Source organism: Erpetoichthys calabaricus, chromosome 17, assembly GCF_900747795.2.
Source record: "Erpetoichthys calabaricus chromosome 17, fErpCal1.3, whole genome shotgun sequence".
Taxonomy (NCBI): domain Eukaryota; kingdom Metazoa; phylum Chordata; class Cladistia; order Polypteriformes; family Polypteridae; genus Erpetoichthys; species Erpetoichthys calabaricus.
Genome location: NC_041410.2, coordinates 35,621,454 through 35,642,493, shown reverse-complemented (window position 1 = coordinate 35,642,493; position 21,040 = coordinate 35,621,454). Strand labels below are relative to the sequence as shown.

At 36.5% G+C, this 21,040-nt stretch overlaps 1 protein-coding gene across 6 annotated transcripts in view; it reads right to left on the bottom strand.

Annotated features, from left to right (window-relative positions):
- akap13 (A-kinase anchoring protein 13) overlaps nt 1-21,040 on the bottom strand; it is a 335,986-nt gene that overhangs the window by 91,757 nt on the left and 223,189 nt on the right. For 4 of the 6 annotated variants that reach the window (XM_051920829.1, XM_051920831.1, XM_051920830.1 and 1 more), the window contains exons 12-15: nt 10,503-10,553; nt 10,012-10,074; nt 4,990-5,182; nt 926-1,019 (exon numbers count right to left, since the gene is read on the bottom strand). In XM_051920829.1, the coding sequence (XP_051776789.1) occupies nt 926-1,019; nt 4,990-5,182; nt 10,012-10,074; nt 10,503-10,553 (401 nt within the window). The remainder of the gene's footprint in view (nt 1-925; nt 1,020-4,989; nt 5,183-10,011; nt 10,075-10,502; nt 10,554-21,040) is intronic. The other 2 variants (XM_051920832.1, XM_051920833.1) reach the window with 2 other exon arrangements.

The following is a 21,040-nucleotide window of genomic DNA, read 5'->3' as shown; positions in this document are numbered from 1 at the left end:
TCTACAAAGACATAAAACTTCAACTACAAATCAAGTTATTTAATTAAATTAAGCATAGACGGTATCAAACAATTTAACAAGTCTTGCTGATCACAGTGCACCATATACAGTGATCCCTCGCTATATCACGCTTCGACTTTCGCGGCTTCACTCTATCGCAATTTTTTTCTCATACACACTTACGTCACTACGCATTTGCTTTCTGAGAACTTTTATCTAAGCCCCACGATGGCTCCTAAACGTGCTGCTTTTTCTAAGCCTTCTGACAATGAAACTAAGCGCCGGAGGAAGATACTTACCATCCAGGAGAAGGTGAAACTCTTGGATATGATCAAAGATGGCATTACCCTACAAAAGCCTCCTCAAGCATATGAAAAGACAGCGCCAGCAACTGCCTATCAAGATGTTCTTCAGCCGCGCACCCAGACACCCACTGCCTACTCCTAGTACTCCTTCAGTGGAAAAAGACAACGACGCACATGCTGAAGATACTGCACCACCTGAAGACTCTCCTACTGAGCTCGTGCCTTCATAGGTTAGTGGTTGCGTGTAAGAACTGTGTGTGTGTGTAATTAAATGTACAGTACAATAATAATAATATGATATTTGTAACATCTAATATGTCTTGTTTTCTCTTATTTTGTCTAATATATTGGGTAATGCGAGTGTAATGGTGACTAAAGGGTGTTATTTCATGTCTAGAGGGCTCTAATAATGTTAAAAAACGTATTTAGAAGGTCGTAAACAGGTTTTCTATACTCTAACTGCGAAAATAATCGATTTATAAATAAAGAATCCTACTTCGCGAAAATTCATTTATCGCGGTAAAGTCTGGAACGGATTAACCGTGATAAACGAGGGTTCACTGTAGTCATTCATTTTAAATTAGTACTATAATTGAATGAAAATTCATTATTATACTCACAGTCTAGGCCTGACTGGTTGATAGTATAAAGAGACACAGATTTTGTAAGTCTGTGCGGGATCTGTGTTTCAAAAGATGGAAGTTGTTCAGATTTCTGTGGAAAAAAAATTGAAAAATGTTGCTATACTTAAAGATTATACTGAAGGACAAACATATTTAATACAATTTAGTAAGAGGGTTTATTCTCCCACAGCAAACAAATTATATATGACAAAACTGCACTTTTAATGAGAAGCAAATACCAAAAGGTTCACCCCAGAAAGTTTAATATTATGAATCCTTTATAATTTCACAAGAAAAAAATTTAGAACACCTTCAACATTAAGCTGAAGCTTTAAATGGATGTTATATGCTAAGCTTTCTGGTTTACCAACAGTGAATCATTCTGAAGTAAAAATTTAAACTTCTAGATACTTAAATCTCCACTTCTTGTTCAAAAGGAACAGTGATCAGTTAGAGTCCAGTTTGGAAAAATTATTAGAACAGTGTACACAAAATGTTCAGTCATGAGCCAAATACTTTCAAACACTACCACAGAAAGCAGTTAAAAGCATTTAAAAATCTCCACATATGTATCAATATTTCCATATTAGTTTCTCAATAGGGTAAAGTCTGGAGTTACGAGGATGACAGACCAGGAAATGACTTTCAACAACCCACCATTGACCAAGATCACTTTTTTCTCCACATGGCTGTACGTGAATCCTAATTTTTCCTCTATCCTCTGTACAAAACAACTCAAACACAAAATAAGATTTGCATAAAATGCTATCTACAGATGGATTTGCAAAAATGTTTCACTTTACTATGGCAAGTTTTAATTGCAAAATGCCTTATGTCACTAGATGAGAACAGAGAGCATTGACATGCTTTGGTTCTTTAAGACAAGTAGTCTTTAGTTACTGGTTATGCCTCTATTGTTTGTTAAGAGAAAGAATATCAATGCAAAGCAGTGTAAAAAAACACTTGAACTTAGTAAAGGGTAGCACATAAATGAAAGACTTTTTAAACAATTTAAAATTACTCCATAAGCTAAACATAATCTTAACATTTTAAAGTTTTAAATACCACCTGAACGCAAAAGAATTTCAGAGTCAACAAGATGATAACATGCAACTGTTCTGCTTTGTTTACAAATTAAATATCACTCCCTTTAATTATATTTATGGTTCGTTAACTATGAATAAATACCGCAAAATTCATAATGTCGTGTGTGTGGTGTTTTTTTTTTTTTTTTTTTTTTACTACAGCCTGTTACTGTAATAAGGACACCTAGGTGATGGAACAACTTTTGGGTGTTAAAAATTGTAAAACATACATATCTAGCAGAAAAACAGCAAAGGCAGCTTCCAAGGTGTTGTATTGCTGATTAAGTTATGACAGAATGTGTTTTCTAAATTCTATTCTTGTGGGATGCCAATCCACTGCTGGTTAAACAAACATACATGTCATATTTAGACTGATCCTATATACAGTATGTGCACATTATAAAGTAATATGGAACTTGTGCAATGCTGCCATCCACTAATAAACATATTTGCGGATTGTGTTCCTAGGACTTCATGGGTTTACTGGTTAACTGTGAACATGCTTTAGATGAGTGTGTGCCTATCTGTCCTCTGATTTATTATGCATCATTTAAAGATTCACAGGTATAAGTTGGAAAAAGTTAAAACCTTGGCTGATGACTTCAACAAAAGTTAACTGGAATCAGGAGCTGGCAAACCTGAAGTCCAATCAATGAAACAAGATTGGAGGTGTGGTTTAAAGATACTTTGACCTAAAAAAAAAAAAAAAAACCTCGGACATTTACAATTTGCCATTCCCAAGAAGCATCTGCTGATGTGAAGCATGCCTCATAAAAAAGAAAAATCTCAGAAGATCGACAAATACTGTTGATTTGCATGAAGCTGGAAAGTCTTAATTTGTTAAGTAATTTAAGACAGTCTTAAGTAATTTAGGACAGTTTAGATATTTATCTGTCCACAGTTAAATAAATTCTGTACAATTAAAGACAACTTAGTACTGTGGCTACTCTCCTTAGAAGTGGGTGCTCAGCCAAGATGACTTGAACTGTACAACACAGAATGCTCAATGAAGCAAAAAAAAAGAACCCTAGAGTAACAGCTAAAGGGCTTGATGGAATCATTGAAACTGGCTAACATCTCTCTGTTCATGAGTCTACCACAAACAAAACACTAAACAGGCATGGTGTCCATGACAGGACACCAATAAGGAAGCCACTGCTCTTTATATATAAAAAAAAATATATATAGCACACATCACTGCACATATGAACTTCTTGACACACCACAAAGCCACTGGGAAAATGTTTTGTGGACTGGTAAAACTAAGTTTGAATTGTTCAGGAACAATACGAAGTAGTACATATGGTATAAAAAGGGCACTGCATACCAACATAAATACATCACTTTATAATGGTAAAAGTATGTTAGAGGGAACATCAAGATTTGGGGCTGCTTTGCGGACTTGGGGCTTGAACAGCTTGTCATTATCAAGGGGATAATTGATTCCTGTATCTATCTGTTTTTAATGTTCTATTCAGGAACATCTGTATCCAGTGTTATCCAATGTTACGTATAGCTGCTGTTTCTTTATGAGACTCAATAAGTGCCTTGAGCTTGAGAAAGGCACTATATAAATAAAATGTATTATTCTACAGGATAATTTCAGGCTGCCTGTCTGCCAAATGAAGCTCAGATGAAGTTGGGTGATGTAGCAGAACAATGGCCATAAACGTCAAAGTAAATCCATTAAAGAATGGCTAAAGCAAAAAAAAAAAAAATTCACCTTTTGGAGTGACCCAGTCCTTTACCCAACATCATTCATGCCAGGCATCCTAATAGTAAGGCTGAGTGGAAGCTGAGCTGGTACAAAATTCCCCCAGACATTGTGTAGACCCTAATCCGCAGCATCCTAAAGTGCTTGTTAGAGGTTACTGCTGCCAAAGGAGGTTTGACTAGCTATTAAATCCCAGTGATCGCTTACTTTTTCCACAGCACACAACAAATGTTTGATGGAAGTATTTAATAAAGACATAAAAGATTACAATTGTCTATGTGTTGTCAGAATAAACATATTGTGTTACTCTATACTTGTGAAAAAGGGTGAAGATCAGATCATATTTTATATGTAATTAATGCAGAAAACTAACAATTTCAAAGGGTTCACATACTTTGCCTTGCCACTGTATATGGCTCTTGGTGAATATACTGACAAAAAACTGTTTAAACACTTCTGGATGCAGTTTCAAATATGAACATCAGCAGGAAGTGACATGGGAAACAAACCAAAATAGCAATAAGGCATTATCCAACAGGTAAAACAGCTAAAAAATGTATTATGTACTCTGTAATAGACTGGTCTTCAGTCATGGGTACTCAGCAAATGGGTTTCAAAAAAATGGACTGATGTATAATTTAAACTTTACTTCAGTCTCCCCCAAAATAAACCTGAAGATTAGGCTGTTCATGCTCTGTATACTGGAGCGCTATTTCATCAATTACTTGCTAATGTTGATTTCAAAATTTTCAGCTTGGTACTTGGTGCTACTGGAAAAAAAAAAACGCTTGATCCATTGTGAGTTTAGCAACAATGATTTTGCATTAAACTTTGCATGCAGTAACCTGACTATATATTGTCATAATTTTTACAACACAGATGCATGAAAGGAAAAAACATCTGAACAGTGGAGAACTACCACCAGAATGAATGGAAGAATCCTGCTCAAATCCTGCTTCTGCTCAAAGCCACAACTTGCAGATATTCTTCTGGTGGCCAGAAATATTTCACATTTACACTTGAATAAAAACACCCTTATTTTATCAAAGATCAGAATAACTGATATATCAAGCATTCAATATATTCTGTAGACTTAAATGAAATATGCAAACTGTCTAGATTTTTCATATCATACTTGAAACTGAAATTCAAGTTTACCTGAGAAAGATCAAATCTGAGTCTAAAGCAGCCAAAAAAACAGTCCTGTTTGGGTTTCAGCTTTATTCAAAAGTAAAGAACAAAAAGAAATTTTGAGATCTTACCTGGCTATCAAGGCTGCTATTTTCTCCAAGTTCTGACTCCTGCTCTTCTTCGGTTAATGAAATAAGGGAACCCCTTTCCTCATTCTCTGTCATGAGCACCCTTTCAGTATCTCGTTCATGCTGTTGCAAGCCACCAAGAACAGAAGAGTCCTTTGCTGGTTCAGCCTCTGCAGTAAGTCCTTCTAGGCTGTAACTAAATCCAAAAGAGTGAACGTCTCAATTACATACACTAAAGTAAATGTGAAGAAACGGTCTACTTCCTTACTTTATAGTTAATTTTACAAATCAATAATGGGAAAGTGTTAATATCGTTAGAGTAAACACATTAGGTTCTCGTGTTTTTATCTCACATCTTTTTATCTCACATTGATTACATCTTGCCTGAAGAAGGGGCCTGAGTTGCCTCGAAAGCTTGCATATTGTAATCTTTTTAGTTAGCCAATAAAAGGTGTCATTTTGCTTGGCTTTTCTCTACATTCATAATGGCTAACACAGTACAACACCCTAGTACTATCTCACATCTGAAATGTGTTAAAAATATAAATTGGAATAATTCTGAAAGGATTTTTTTGTAGCTAATATACTGAACTACAAATGTTTCAGTGTGAACATACAAAGATCATCATGAAAAGTTAATCTACTAATCAGTGGTGGCAAACAACTTTTAAAAATTAACAGGATTGACAAATGGAGTTCCTAAGCATGGCCTTGCATCCCTCAAGCTCATCTGTCTGCACCACTTGACAGTGTATGCTGTTAAAGCCACTGCCTCACTACAGACACACTACCATCATTCCCACCTTACTATTCTGGACTGGGCGCTCAGTAAATGGTGCTGAAGAGGTGAGCACAGTAGTCATATGGAGTCTCCCATTGTATTTCTATCCTGCCTGTCAATGGTTTTTAAGAAAGGGTAATCACAAGTCTTAAAAACGTATTGAATGACTGCTCTGACATTACCATCATGACGATCCCAGACAGACTAGTCTTCGCTCACCTCAAGCACTTGTTCAAAGCACCACTAGACACCCTTCAGATTGCCTATTAGGACAAAACTGGTGCAGTAGACATCATTAGCAATCTTATGAAATGAATGCCTACTCCCAACTTTGACAAACTAGAAGGCATTATGAGGATTGCATTTCTTGACTTCTTCAACAAAACCATGCAGTCTGTAAAGAGGTGAGTGAGAACCTACAGTAGATGTAGGCAGACGCATCAATGGTATCTGACTAATCTGACTAGAAAACATCACTTTTACGAACACAGGGCTGTGTGTCAGACACAGTTAAAGCCAGTTCATCTTGTACACTTCAGACTTGAAATACAAGCGGTGTTATCTATTGAAATTCTGAGTAGGAGTAGGAGTACAGGATGTTGGTGAAGGTCTTTTTTGAGTGAAGCAAACAAAACCAGCTATAAGCTTAACAATGGAAGACGACCTGGATTACAGTAGGTACAAGGTATCTCAATCTTCTCTCACCATTTATGAAAAAGGCTATGCAGGCCAAAACTGTCTGGGGATACATATGACAACAGGTTGGAATGGACTATAAATATTGAGGTTATGACATTTTAGAGTCATCTTTGGAGTAAGCAGGAATTTGTTACAAATGTTTTATTTGTCCGTTACAAAATTTGCACCACTCTACACAGTAGTCTGCTGGGTCAACAACATTAACGCAGGTGAGAAACACGAACACAAACAGAAAGAAGGCTCGTTCTGTGCTGGGGGTTGGTTTGGACTAAAATGACACTGACTCTCTGAGTTCCCAAACTGGCGGAGTGATGTTGATCTCTTATTCTCTACAGAAGTACTGAAATGGTGCTGGCACTTTCAGCTTATCTTTCCACCCCGCTCACCCTTCACTTGCTGACACCCCTGTCCATGTTGTAGGACTGCTACTGAAACTATGTGCACTTTGTCTGGGAATTTACAAGTTTATATCTGCAGTATGTATACAAACAGAGAGCTGTACATAACAGAAGTATCACAAAAGCATAAGCCATCTGGAGAACTTTGGTAAGGGCCACTGATTTACTAATATTTTATGCACTGAATGTCAACTTCTTAATTGAAAGAGTTCTGTTGTAGGTAGTTACAATAACCCAAATAATAAACATAACTCATTATGTTTAAGTACAGTATGGCAATCCAGTCATTTACATTCTTAGTTTGGGTATAATTGAGATATAAAACATGGAATAATGTCATGAAGTATGATATTTAGTTTTCATTTTGCCCACAGGAGTGAAAGAAGTTCATGATAAAAAACGGACTGCATATAACAGGGGTGGCCAACTCTGATCCTGGAAAGCCACGATGGCTACAGGTTTTGGTTCCAACCCAGTTACTTAATTAGAAGCAAATCCTCACCAATAACAGATCTTATTTAATTTAATAGCTTGTTAATGTTTTAACTCTACCATGTGAGTTCATTCTTAAATCAGATTTTTTTTTCCTTTTTAATGATACATGTATCATCCAAGTGATTTGAAGCTTAAAAGGGATGAGTAATTTTCAGTTTGTTGCTTTCTCTTCAGTTTGAGTACTTAATTAAGCCAAATAGTGACTGAAGAATACACACAAGTGGAAATGGAGACAAGCTAGAACCAGCTGGAACTTCTGGTTCCTTTGTCATTTGCATCTTATTGCTAATAATGAACAGTTAAAACAATGAATACAGCTGTTTAAGACTAAAATTAGGTTCAAAATGTTAAAAAGCAAGACAACTAAAATGAAACAGAAGAATGCCACTTGATCAATAAGTGTTTCATCAGCACTGAATGACTTCTCATGAAGCAACTGGGTTAGAACAAAAACCTGAAGCCACTGCAGTCCTCCATGACCAAACGTTGTTCAGCCCTGATTTAAAGGGCCTGAGTCTTAAATAGTAAATAAATGAAATGAAGTTGAACAGTAGCAAAAACTAGTCACTAATTAAGAAAATAGTTAGAATGAAAACCTGTAGCCAAAGTGGCTCTCCAGTACTGGAGGTGGCCACCCCTGGCATATAATGTCAGTGGATACAAAAAATAGAAATAGGTGCCTTTTGGAATAGGAACCAAGGTTTGATTTATTATTTATTACCGCATTGCTAAAGATAATGAGCAATAATGTGCCCAAACATGACACTGACTTCTTACTGTATGTAACTAAAAATGTCAGCTAATAAACAAGTTATTAAGCATTCAATTTCAGGGTTGCCAACAATGTTGGGTTGATTCTTTGCAGTTCTCATAAGGATACCTTTTCCCTACTTGTATATACTCACACAAATAACTATTTATCATGAGGAATTTGACAGTAATCATCATCTTTCCTGAAGATATTTAAGTCTCTACATATGGTAAGTGAGTTTAAAAAGTCATTTTCAAGAACTATTACTTAAATTTGATTTCAGATTAGCTAAGTACAACACCAAAAGAGCTGACAAAATATTTTTAGATTAAATAAAAATAAATAAGCCAGTAGAAAGCAAATTGTAACAATCTGTATAATAGTGTATTTCAGCAACTCAAGTATCAATAAAATGCAAGTAGATAACATCTGTCATGGTTTGCAGGGCAAACACAGTTTAAATCCCAGTCTAAAGTTAACTAGCAGACAAAAGTACTACAATGTATTTGCAAATTAAAATGTCTTTTTTTATTTATACATTAAAAATTCTTTCAGTTTCCGTGAAAGAGTCTTATATAGTAAGCACAGCTTCATATTTTACAGGAACTACAGCAACAAACAGGAAGCAAGTAAAGCAACAGACATTGACTAAGTAAAAAATGCAGAAACAAATGTTGGTTTGTGGCTTAATTACCAAAAAAATTAATGTAATAATAAACTTATGCTTTTCCTCATTTACCGTATTTTGCTTAAAAGTTATATATTCTAAAGCCTATTGCTATGCAGGTGCAACTGTAAGCGGTCTTTCAAAAATAAAGACAAAAAACAATCCATAAATACCATTGCATTAAACTGAAAATGCCCACCTTGATTCACTGCGTGAAATGCAGATACGCACATGAGTCATTTTTGTCCCATTCAATGATCCTTGAAACTGTTCTGTTTCAACTGAGTGCCATGTTCATTTTCAGTGTACTACTCCTTTAAAAGCAAAATGCTGCAAATGCATCTGCATGATCCTAGACCTCAAACCACATGCGCAGTGAGGCTTAATCAGATAACACCGAGGAGCAGTCTTTTCTTTGAGTTAAACATACTACATAGTGCACAGTTCAACACTTACAATGACAAGTATTGATATGCAATTGGACAAGTACCAATATAAAATGGTTGTCCTTTTTATTTGACTTTGCTTTTGTGCATTCAAAAAGTGTCATTTGTATGCTGTATATACATTTATTAAAGATCTCTTTGTTTAAAGGTTATAGGAGAAGAACAGTAACAATTTGCCATAAAGATATCAGTAATCTAATGGTTAGCAGATGAGTCAAATCAAACAAAACACAATGTTGCCCTCAGATTTCTTTGCAACTGACTATCTAAACAAGTAATATTGAAAATTACTTTTTTCTCCTTTCATTTATAGAAAGAGTACTTTAATGAGCTAAAGAAAGTAATCACCAGATTGAAAACCTGAGCTATATGCTGAAAGACCCCAAAAACTAAACAATCCTGCTAAATGTCTCTTGGCAAAACTGAAAGCCTTGCTTCTGGTAACAAAGTTAATCAACACACTCATTTTCATTAATAAGAAATACCTGTTCCCAAAGCCCCACATGTATATATTTAAATATATCACTCCATAACACCACGTGCACATGCATTCATTAACTCCCAGAATATACATGTAGAAACACACATTCATGCAGAGACATGCAAACTGCTGCAAAGGCTTACTGCAAATTACGCTAAGAAAATAACAAACAAAAACTTTAGTGAATACAAAGCAACACAAGTTTACCATAGCTTTCTTAAATGTAAAAGCCACAGCCAAGCACATCGTGATGTAGTCTGGAAAACCTTAAAGGTCTGCATAGCTGCATGATGTAACTATGCCCTACCTTCTGCTACTAATTTCATCAGTGACTGGAAGGAATTGGACATCAGAGGGACACCAGCTCATACTAACAAGACAACACAAAGGAGAGGAGGGGAAAAACTTTGATTAGGATTGAATGATGTCAACAGGATGTAGAAAAAGAAATGAACTGCTGCAGAAGACATCCGTACCAAATGCCTCGTCTCCCATATCTTCTTAGAATACTGTCACTAAGCAACGTAAACAAATTAAGGTTGTGTGTTTATTTCTTCAACTTAATTAAGCATTTAATTTTTGTTAACTTTGGAAACAGCCAAATTAATATACATCTAAGAATCATAATAGATGCATCTCACATCCCAGAAAAAAGAAAAAGGAACAAAGTACACAGTATTAGAATGAAAATCTTTTACCATAAGATAATGTAGGCATTCACGGTTAGTATCTGGGCTAGTGAATGGATGGAAATATGAACATGTAAGCAAAAAAGAGAAAGGAAAATGTTAGCAATACCTTCTTCTATGAATTGAAGCCTTCCTTATATCCCCCAGAACTCGCAAAGAACTGAAAATGAATGATGAAGAAAGATCAGAGGAGACACAATTTACAAGGTTGTAGTCTACGTTTAGATATTCTCTCAACGTTTTAGACTACAGGTTTATTAAAAAAAAGACAGAACCTACAGTTTCCACATGATCTATTACAACACCTCCCTATGCATTTTTAGAACCTGCTTTGTCCAGTACAGGATTGAGACAGTTGAAAGACATACTCGGGGATACAGGCAGGAGCCAACACAAATACAAATTTTTCATTTGTAATGCATGAATATGATTTGCTCATGAAATCAGTCTGGCAGGTCAGGCCACAGTGCTGAGAACAATATACAGTACCAGTCAAAAGTTGGACACAACTGTTTGCATAAATAACTTTCTAAAGACATATACATAAATACTTGACACTTGCTACTAAGACGAACCTAATTAGTAAACTTGATGTTCGTATATAAATTTCTTTCACAAACAAAAATGTTCTATTTAACAATTTAATTAAATTTACAGTTGAAAAAGACAAAAACCACAACTGCCATATTTAGTATTTGAGCCTCCTTGAAAGTTAATTGGCAGAATTTATTTCTCACAAATAGGTTTCAGCCAATTAGCTATGTTTGCACAAAGCAGTATAGGTACAAATATCTCCATTCTCTACCAAGTCATATGTCTGTAGTAGACTACGATACATCAAGAACAAATCAACTTAAAATAAATAATCCATAACTACTGTGTGAAATGAACGTCTCTTTTTTCAAGTGCATTGTGAAAAGAAACTATCATGTGCAGCTCTCTATAAGAAATGCATACCAAGTGTTGCCTTTGCTTAGAGTCAACAGCCTCAGAACTCGAGAATAAACTGCACCTCAGATTATAGCCTAAATAAACACTATGGAGTTCAAGCAGCAGAGAACTCTCAACATCAGTTGTTCAGAGGATACTGCATGGTTTGGGACATCATGGTAGAACTACTGCAAAGAAATCACAATGGAAGAGACAAATAAGGAGAGACTTGCTTGGAACACTGAATATAGACAATGGACATCAGACCAGTAGAAATCTTGCAAAGTTTGTTTCCAACTGCCTCGTCTGTATGAAATGCACAGAAGGTAAAAGGATGATGTTTACATTGGTGCTTTCCAGCGTGAAGCTTTGCTTGGAACACTACTGACAGTAACTTTAGAATCGGAAGGCACACTTAATTCAGTATAGCTACCACAGCATTCTGCAGCGACACACACTCTGAAGTGTGATTTAATTTTTTTTTTGTAAATAGGATAAAGACCCTAAACACACCTTGAAAAAGAAGAAGAATAAGGAGGGCTTAGCAGCAGATGACCCAGCCACCACAGTAACTTAATCTAAACCAGAAGATATGGTTAAAGTTGAGATGGGCAAGAAAATAAAAGAAAGGAAGCAATCAAGTGCTCAGGATATGTGGAACTCGTTGAACACTGTTGGAAAGGCACTTCTGGTAGGCACATCATAAAGGTGATTGACAGAATGCTGAAATTGTAGAGATGTACAACTGTACCAGATAGTGGTCAGAGAACTGGGTGGTTTATAAGCTATAAGATTTGGAGTATTCAAAAATGAGCAAAATTATGTTCATCACTTGATGTCATTACCTAGCAATGAATGTAAGAAGAAAATAATTATGTAGGCATCGCAAAGTATGCACAAAGTGAACAAATGCTTACACTAATTACTAATGTTACATTAAAGTAAACTCGTGGCTGTATTATCATCTCCTCTACCATTTTTAAAAACATAACTAACATTAACATGGCTAATTTAACCAATAGTTTTTTTATAAAATTCTGCTGGATAACAATCTGATACAACTTTTCCACTTTGCTGTGAATTTAGAGTGTGCTGAATTTTGCTTAGCTTCAGTGATTTGACCAGTCTCTCTGTAAGTCAGTCAAGATGCAGCAATTCTAATTTATTGTTGAAATTTTTAATGTGATCTTCACTATCATTATATTCTGGTGTGTAGAAACTTGCAGTATTCCATAATTATTTTTTTCTTTATATTTTGGCTCAAAACATTGCTAATCTTTTTAATTCATTTTCACAGTTTCTTTTTAATGTATTTCATAAGTAAACCTTTCCTCTGTTCATAATAACAGTGACATGTTTTAAAAGTAAGTTACTCCATTTCTCTTGTAGTCAGAAGATTAAATTATACTTGTAATGACAACCTTTTTTGCATAGCACACGAACAGGAAACCTAAGCCCCATGGAACTGACAATTTGCATTGGAGACCCACCTCTCCTGCTCATTCGCTGATCAAAAGTCTGGTCTTCAATTCAGAAAGTGATGCTTAAGGTTTTCGTTTTGTGTGCTTACTCATAATTCAGGAAGCAATTATATAACAATTATTTTACCAAAAATTGCGTGTGTTTGGCACTTTTTGAACATAATGACTGGATAAGTGACATATGGATTATGTGGCACGAGTAATGTGATATTCCCCCCCATGAGACGTTTTTCACATCATTTGTTATTGTACAGCACTGGTAATTTTTGCCTTAAACGTCCTTCTTTCCACTTTGTATAAAAACATGAGATTAAGATTTATTTCTCAGCTACCACAAAGTACAAGGGGTAAGACACATATATAAGAAAAAAAATAAGTGGCATATTCCTTTAAAATAAAAAGTGACACCCTAATTATTAGAATGCTGATGGTTTTTAGAATTTTAGAACACAAAGCAGAGAATTAACTGACCAGTATGGAGTCCAAGTACAAGAACTTAAAACCTCTTACAGGAGATTTCAAAGTTTGTGGCTTCCAAAAATGGAATTTCATGAAAACAGTACAAAGGATCCAATAGGACCATCAAACTGAGAGGTTGAAGTAAAAAAAGCTGAACAGAAGGAACAGCACAGTTATCCCCTGTGTCTGAAGTGTCTGAGAAATTCAGGAGGATTTTTGACAAGAAACTCATTTCTATGCATTTCAAAACTATCATCAAACTAGGAGAGAAATATGTACACCCAGAAGTCTATACAGTTAAACATAACAGTATATAACATATGCAGATTTAAAAAATGGGGACATAACCTTGCATTTGTAGAACAGCTGTTTTAACACAGGGAGAAAAAACTCCACAAGTCAAGATTCGGTTCTCTACCTACTTTTAAAATACAAGGGATACTTCGTTAAGGACAGCAATGTACACACTTTGGACAGAAGAGAGGCAACTGGTTAGAAATATACATGAAGGAGCCCACCTTTGTCAAGCAGGAACAATCATTGCTGAGGGTGTAGGGATGGGGGCCATCTACCAGATACATACAATGTGGTCTTTACATTATTAATTCAACTGATACTTTTTGGCAGGAGACTAACTTATTAGCTACTAACAATACTGCCATAACATTTTTCACTTCAGTAGTTTGATGCCAAATCACAATTTCAGGCAGACTACTGATTCACATATGACTGCTGCATGATCTCTACAAGACTTCAATCACCTGCAGAGGTTTAAATGCCGAAGAATGTTGCACCATTAAGATGAACTGATGAAACTTGGAAGGCAAACTGCCTTCAATATAACACAAAATGCCCAGGTGCCTATAATGTAGTATTACGAGACAGCAAGAACGTGAAACACTCCACCACCTTACTATCCTGGTCACTGTTGAATATTTGTGAGAGAATACTTTTATCTTGCTTGAAATCTAAAACCTTAAGCTTTTTTTTTCTAGTCATTTATGATTTTGGACCGTTAAGGTTACACCATTGATCTGTTTGGTTTCTTTGTCCTTGCACACACATACATCAAGATCTGAGGTAAGGTCTACAGGGGTAGTGCCATCTGCAATCTTTGACCAGCCCTTAAAGATTAGCAATGTGAAATGCAATCATACAACAAATAACAGACGTGACAATAAACAGTGCAGACTCCCACGGTGAGGAGTTTAGAGACAGAGACCTTCACCCTCACCTATCTATATATATATATCTACAGTGGTGTGAAAAACTATTTGCCCCCTTCCTGATTTCTTATTCTTTTGCATGTTTGTCACACAAAATGTTTCTGATCATCAAACACATTTAACCATTAGTCAAATATAACACAAGTAAACACAAAATGCAGTTTTTAAATGATGGTTTTTATTATTTAGGGAGAAAAAAAAATCCAAACCTACATGGTCCTGTGTGAAAAAGTAATTGCCCCCTTGTTAAAAAATAACCTAACTGTGGTGTATCACACCTGAGTTCAATTTCCGTAGCCACCCCCAGGCCTGATTACTGCCACACCTGTTTCAATCAAGAAATCACTTAAATAGGAGCTGCCTGACACAGAGAAGTAGACCAAAAGCACCTCAAAAGCTAGACATCATGCCAAGATCCAAAGAAATTCAGGAACAAATGAGAACAGAAGTAATTGAGATCAATCAGTCTGGTAAAGGTTATAAAGCCATTTCTAAAGCTTTGGGACTCCAGCGAACCACAGTGAGAGCCATTATCCACAAATGGCAAAAACATGGAACAGTGGTGAACCTTCCCAGGAGTGGCCGGCCGACCAAAATTACCCCAAGAGCGCAGAGACGACTCATCCGAGAGGTCACAAAAGACCCCAGGACAACGTCTAAAGAACTGCAGGCCTCACTTGCCTCAATTAAGGTCAGTGTTCACGACTCCACCATAAGAAAGAGACTGGGCAAAAACGGCCTGCATGGCAGATTTCCAAGACGCAAACCTCTGTTAAGCAAAAAGAACATTAGGGCTCGTCTCAATTTTGCTAAGAAACATCTCAATGATTGCCAAGACTTTTGGGAAAATACCTTGTGGACTGATGAGACAAAAGTTGAACTTTTTTGGAAGGCAAATGTCCCGTTACATCTGGCGTAAAAGGAACACAGCATTTCAGAAAAAGAACATCATACCAACAGTAAAATATGGTGGTGGTAGTGTGATGGTCTGGGGTTGTTTTGCTGCTTCAGGACCTGGAAGGCTTGCTGTGATAGATGGAACCATGAATTCTACTGTCTACCAAAAAATCCTGAAGGAGAATGTCCGGCCATCTGTTCGTCAACTCAAGCTGAAGCGATCTTGGGTGCTGCAACAGGACAATGACCCAAAACACACCAGCAAATCCACCTCTGAATGGCTGAAGAAAAACAAAATGAAGACTTTGGAGTGGCCTAGTCAAAGTCCTGACCTGAATCCAATTGAGATGCTATGGCATGACCTTAAAAAGGCGGTTCATGCTAGAAAACCCTCAAATAAAGCTGAATTACAACAATTTCGCAAAGATGAGTGGGCCAAAATTCCTCCAGAGCGCTGTAAAAGACTCATTGCAAGTTATCGCAAACGCTTGATTGCAGTTATTGCTGCTAAGGGTGGCCCAACCAGTTATTAGGTTCAGGGGGCAATTACTTTTTCACACAGGGCCATGTAGGTTTGGATTTTTTTTTCTCCCTAAATAATAAAAATCACCATTTACAAACTGCATTTTGTGTTTACTTGTGTTATATTTGACTAATGGTTAAATGTGTTTGATGATCAGAAACATTTTGTGTGACAAACATGCAAAAGAATAAGAAATCAGGAAGGGGGCAAATAGTTTTTCACACCACTGTATATATATCTATATATATATCTATATAGTCAATGTGTGTATGTATGTATGTATGTATGTATCAGCATCACTTCCGAACAGCTGGAGCGATTTTCATGAAACTTGGTACACATTTCTCGTTGGTCGACTAAAAATACTGCAGGGTGAAATCAACCTTAACCTACCCCCTTTTGGGTAGGGTGAGGGATAATCTTACGGTCTTGTATGCACATTATCATCCAGTAGACACTCCGAACGACCACCAGAGGGCGAACTGGAGGCGACTGTCAGCATTATGTTTGAGCTGCACCGCACACCTGTTGCTTTTGAAATTAAATAGAGTTGGCCATTTCCGAGCATCAACTGGATGATAGAATACATACAAGACCGCAAGACAAGCACATTAGTGAGTCTTCATTGATTGTCAATTCATTTTTGTTTATAAAGTTGTGCTTTTGTATTTATTATCGTATATACCTGTGGATAAGTCGGACTGGGTTTTACTGTATAATTTCTAGTATTTTATAATGTCGGTCGTATAAGTCGAATGCGGAAAACATGCTATTGGTCCAAGAGATTATGATATGCTAATGCCCACCTGAGAGAGTAACCACGGAGCACACAGTCTTTTTTTTCTGTGGGTGCAGCAATGTGCTGTCTTAGCATCTGCTCCTAACCCCTCTCTCTATTGTGCCTACGTGACCACACGGTAATACACAAACTATTCCGAAGCAACGTTTGCACTGTTTTGTGTTTTTTGTATCTCATATAACTTTATCATAAGAGCATCCCTTATCTACGGTGGAGCGTTCGATCAGAAGAAAATATGAAGCTGGTTTTAAATTAAACGTCTGAAGTGGCAAAAGAAATTGGTAACTGCTCTGCTGCCATACAATTCAATGCGTCTGAGAAAGTGATGCGAGATTGGTTTGATTTTATGATCAATTTTTCGGGTTTCAAGACCCGACTCATATGCAAGTATTTATGGCATATTTTTCTCAAACAATTAAAAAAAAAAAAAAACAACACTATTTTCCTACTGGGCAGCGTTGGGTACTTCAAGCTATCTATATATATCTATCTCTATCTATCTCTATCTATCTCTATATACAGTATATAAAAGCCAATTTGTGTGTGCGTGTATGCATGTATGTTCCAGCATCACTTCCCAAATGGCTGGACCGATTTTCATGAAACTTGGTAGACATTATTTTCTCATTGGTTGACTAAAAATAATGTAGGGTGAAATCAACCCTAACCCACCCCCTTCTGGGTAGGGTGGGGAGTGATCTTGTGGTCTTGTATGCATGTTATCATCCAGCTGACACTCGGAAAGACCACCAGAGGGAGAATTGGAGTTGACTGCCAGCATTCTTTATGTTCTGAGTACACAGCAACCCTGTTGCTTTTGAAATTAAATAGAGTTTGCCGGTTAACTGGATGATAACATACATACAAGACCGCAAGACAGGCACATTAGTGAGTCTTCATTGTTTATTAATTTATTTTTATTTTTAAAGTTTAATTATATTTTTCTCAAACAATTAAAAGGAAAAAAAAAACACTTTATTTTCCTCCTGGGCAACGCTGGGTATTTCAGCTAGTAGCCAATAAAAACAAGGACTGAGTGATATATACTATACTAGCTGTGTCACTCGGCATGGCTCAGAAAATTTCCTAAGACGATGGGCCTTTGTTATACTGTCTTCGGTTAATTGGATGTATCAGAAGTACAATGCAACTTAAGTACTTTTCTGTATACAATATTTGTATTTTTTTTTATGACAGGCAAACATTATTGTTAAATGTTATTTGGCTGAACCAAGGCGATTTAAAATATTTCACATATTGTAACTGGCTACATTTCTTTTGTTTTTTTAAGTTGGAGTACAGGGAGATGAAATCACTTACTTATGGTCACAAAGTGTCAGTAATGTGATTTAAACTCACAACACCCCTGGGTTTGAAGTCCAAATCCTTAACCACTACACCATACTGCCTACCTGCTATATTAGTTCACTAGAACTCCTTGCTCTTGAACATGCTGCATACAATTGCCAATGAGTAAAACATTTCTGATGTAACTCAATCCCTGCTTTTTATAATGAATGATCTTGGGTTTTGGTGATGGTCACTGAAAAACACAATTTTACAGGAAACTTAATTGTTTTGAATGCAAACAAAATTAGTTGGGATAGTGGGAATTTTGAATATAAACATAATTTCACCTGTAAGACATCCTGTAACAATGGCAGCTTCAATCAGATTTGAATTTAACACCTTGATCTGAAATTCTGTACTGTTACAAAGTTGTTGAGGACATAGATAAAAAGCAATATATGAATCAAAACAGCCCTAGTGTATGGAAACAGTTTACTTCAAATAAAGTAGAAAACTAAAACTTGTAACCAATAAGAACTAAAAAAAATAACCCCAAATAAGTGTACAAATTGAAAACTATGGAAAGTCAAGGAAAGTACACCAAACAACAAATCTAACACTGCAATATACTACATACATATCACAGCGATAAACATAACCAACTGCTTCAGAGATAGGTTTGTACTTCATTCATTTAAAAGTTTGTTTTCAAGTTTATCACTGTATTGTGGATGCAATGTATGTAGTACTATAGTATTATTATTAGATGTTACGTTACTCATTTGTTTACGTCATTGATTTAAGCATTTGTTTTTGTGTTTTTCATCAGATGTGTGCTAAAGCTTTTTTTTTGTAATTTTTTTAAATTGGTATTAAGACTTTAGCCATAACCAAACAATAAAACTAATACTGAATTGTATTTTACTTTAGCTTATTGTAAACAGCAATTAAATTAACAAGCTGTACATTTGTATGACCCATGCAATGAATTGAACATTTTAAGTTTGAGGTTGTTGTCTTCCTGTAAATGTATTGTAGTGACACCTTCATGGGAAAGATGACATGTGAGTGACTAATGTAAACCACCAATGAAGAACTTTTTACAAAAAAGTGAGGCTCAAAGCAGGAGAGAAGCAAGGATGTACAGAAAAGAACAGGTGAAAAGAAATAAAATATTGTGAACTACGTACAGTGTCAACCACTTCTCTGCTTTGTGGAGGACCCCTTAACTGAGTTGCACTAGTGTTTAAAGTGACCAAGGGAAGCTGTCATTCCCAACTTGTATTGGATCAGAGGACAACACTTCCTCCTCCTCCTTCACCCCTTTAGGCCTCTAACAAAACAATACCTACACTCACAGCCACAGCACCTTGACTCTAGCTTTATAGCATGCTTGATAACGTCTTATATAAACTTTGCTGAATTTTCCTCCTCCTACTTTGCAGCTCACGTTTCATGCTGTTAGCCATCATTTGCATAAACCGGAAAGCCCCAAACAGCTGAGTAGCACGGTTTCTCTGCCAGTCTTCAGGCTGTGCTGTCTATATTCACAATGCATTAACACTAGCCTGCTCGGTATTTTATTATCATCGAAAAATAAAAAGAACACAGGTTTTTCTGTAATATCACCAGATTTCAGACAAATCAGTCAATTTTTTAGATTTTGAGGTATTTCGTTTTTCTATGGTAGGGGTTGTACAAGGTGAGGCAGAAAGGACGGACGTCTTTGAAATGGCTAGAACTCACCACTAGGTGGAGTGACAGATGTGCGGTAGGTGGCGTTAGGTTTGCAAAGTCTTAGCATTTTTTTATTTTCTTATTAGTTGAAGACATGGAGCCGTGGACGATAGAACACCGCGTTTTTGCGTATGACTGTTTTGTCAAGAACAACCAATCTATTACCGAAGTTCAGCGTGAGTTTCGTTGCCATTTCAATATCCACAGAAATAAAGCTGTTCCCGCTCGTAACACTATCCTATGTTGGGTTAAAACACTTCGTACACATGGTACACTAATGAACAAAAGACCGCCGGGGGCTACACGAACGGCACGTACACCTGAAAATGTGGAAAGCATACGACTAGCCCTGCTGCGCAGTCCAAGTCGATCTGCTCGGAAGCATTCTTCTGAATTTGGCCTCCGTAATCGTTTAGAGTGCTATATCGAGATGATAAACAACTTCTTTTTTACCTGAATTACGACGAAAACGTATTCCCATCCGGCGTGTGTGGTTTCAACAGGATGGGGCGACAGCCCACACAGCTAGAGCATCGATGGATGTTATTTGCCCTCTCTTCCCTGGTCACCTCATTTCCAGGTTTGGTGACATTTATTGGCCTCCTCGGTCCCCTGACTTATCCATGTGCGATTATTTCTTGTGGGGTCACCTCAAGGCACATGTATACTAGCATAAGCCCAGTACACTGGAGGAACTGAAGGAACCCATTTGCGTGGAAGTCGCCCAAATAGACAGAGCGATGTTGAAAAGAGTGGAGGCCAACTTCCATGAACACCTTCAGAAATGCATCAGTGATAACGGACACCACATGGGAGATGTTGTTTTCCACACTTGATTTTGTCAAATGCTATTTCAATATGAACTCAAATCTTTCAATAAATTTTTGTAAGAAAAAATTAACAATTTTGTGATTTTGTAAAAAACGTCAGTCCTTTCTGCCTCACCCTGTATTTACCCCTATATATTAACATATTGAAATGTCCTTTTTTTGCAGATATCCACCGCTTTACATGTACAATCCAATAAAATTTCAGTTTTTAAAGTAAATGGGAAATGTTTTGTTGATGAGTGAATGAGAAAGTCAGTCAGCTTTGCATTTTCAATACATATAGATTAAAATATTATTGATATATCAAAAAGCACAGTGTAAATCCATTAACAGTATCCAGCATACATGGCAGTTTCTACTAGTAACTGAGGAGAGGCAGGGTAGATTACTAGATGTGGTTTTTAGTGTTCTTTGTAGTCCCTTGACATATTTTACACTTTACTCTTGAGTAGAGTTTGTTATATTGGCCAGTCCT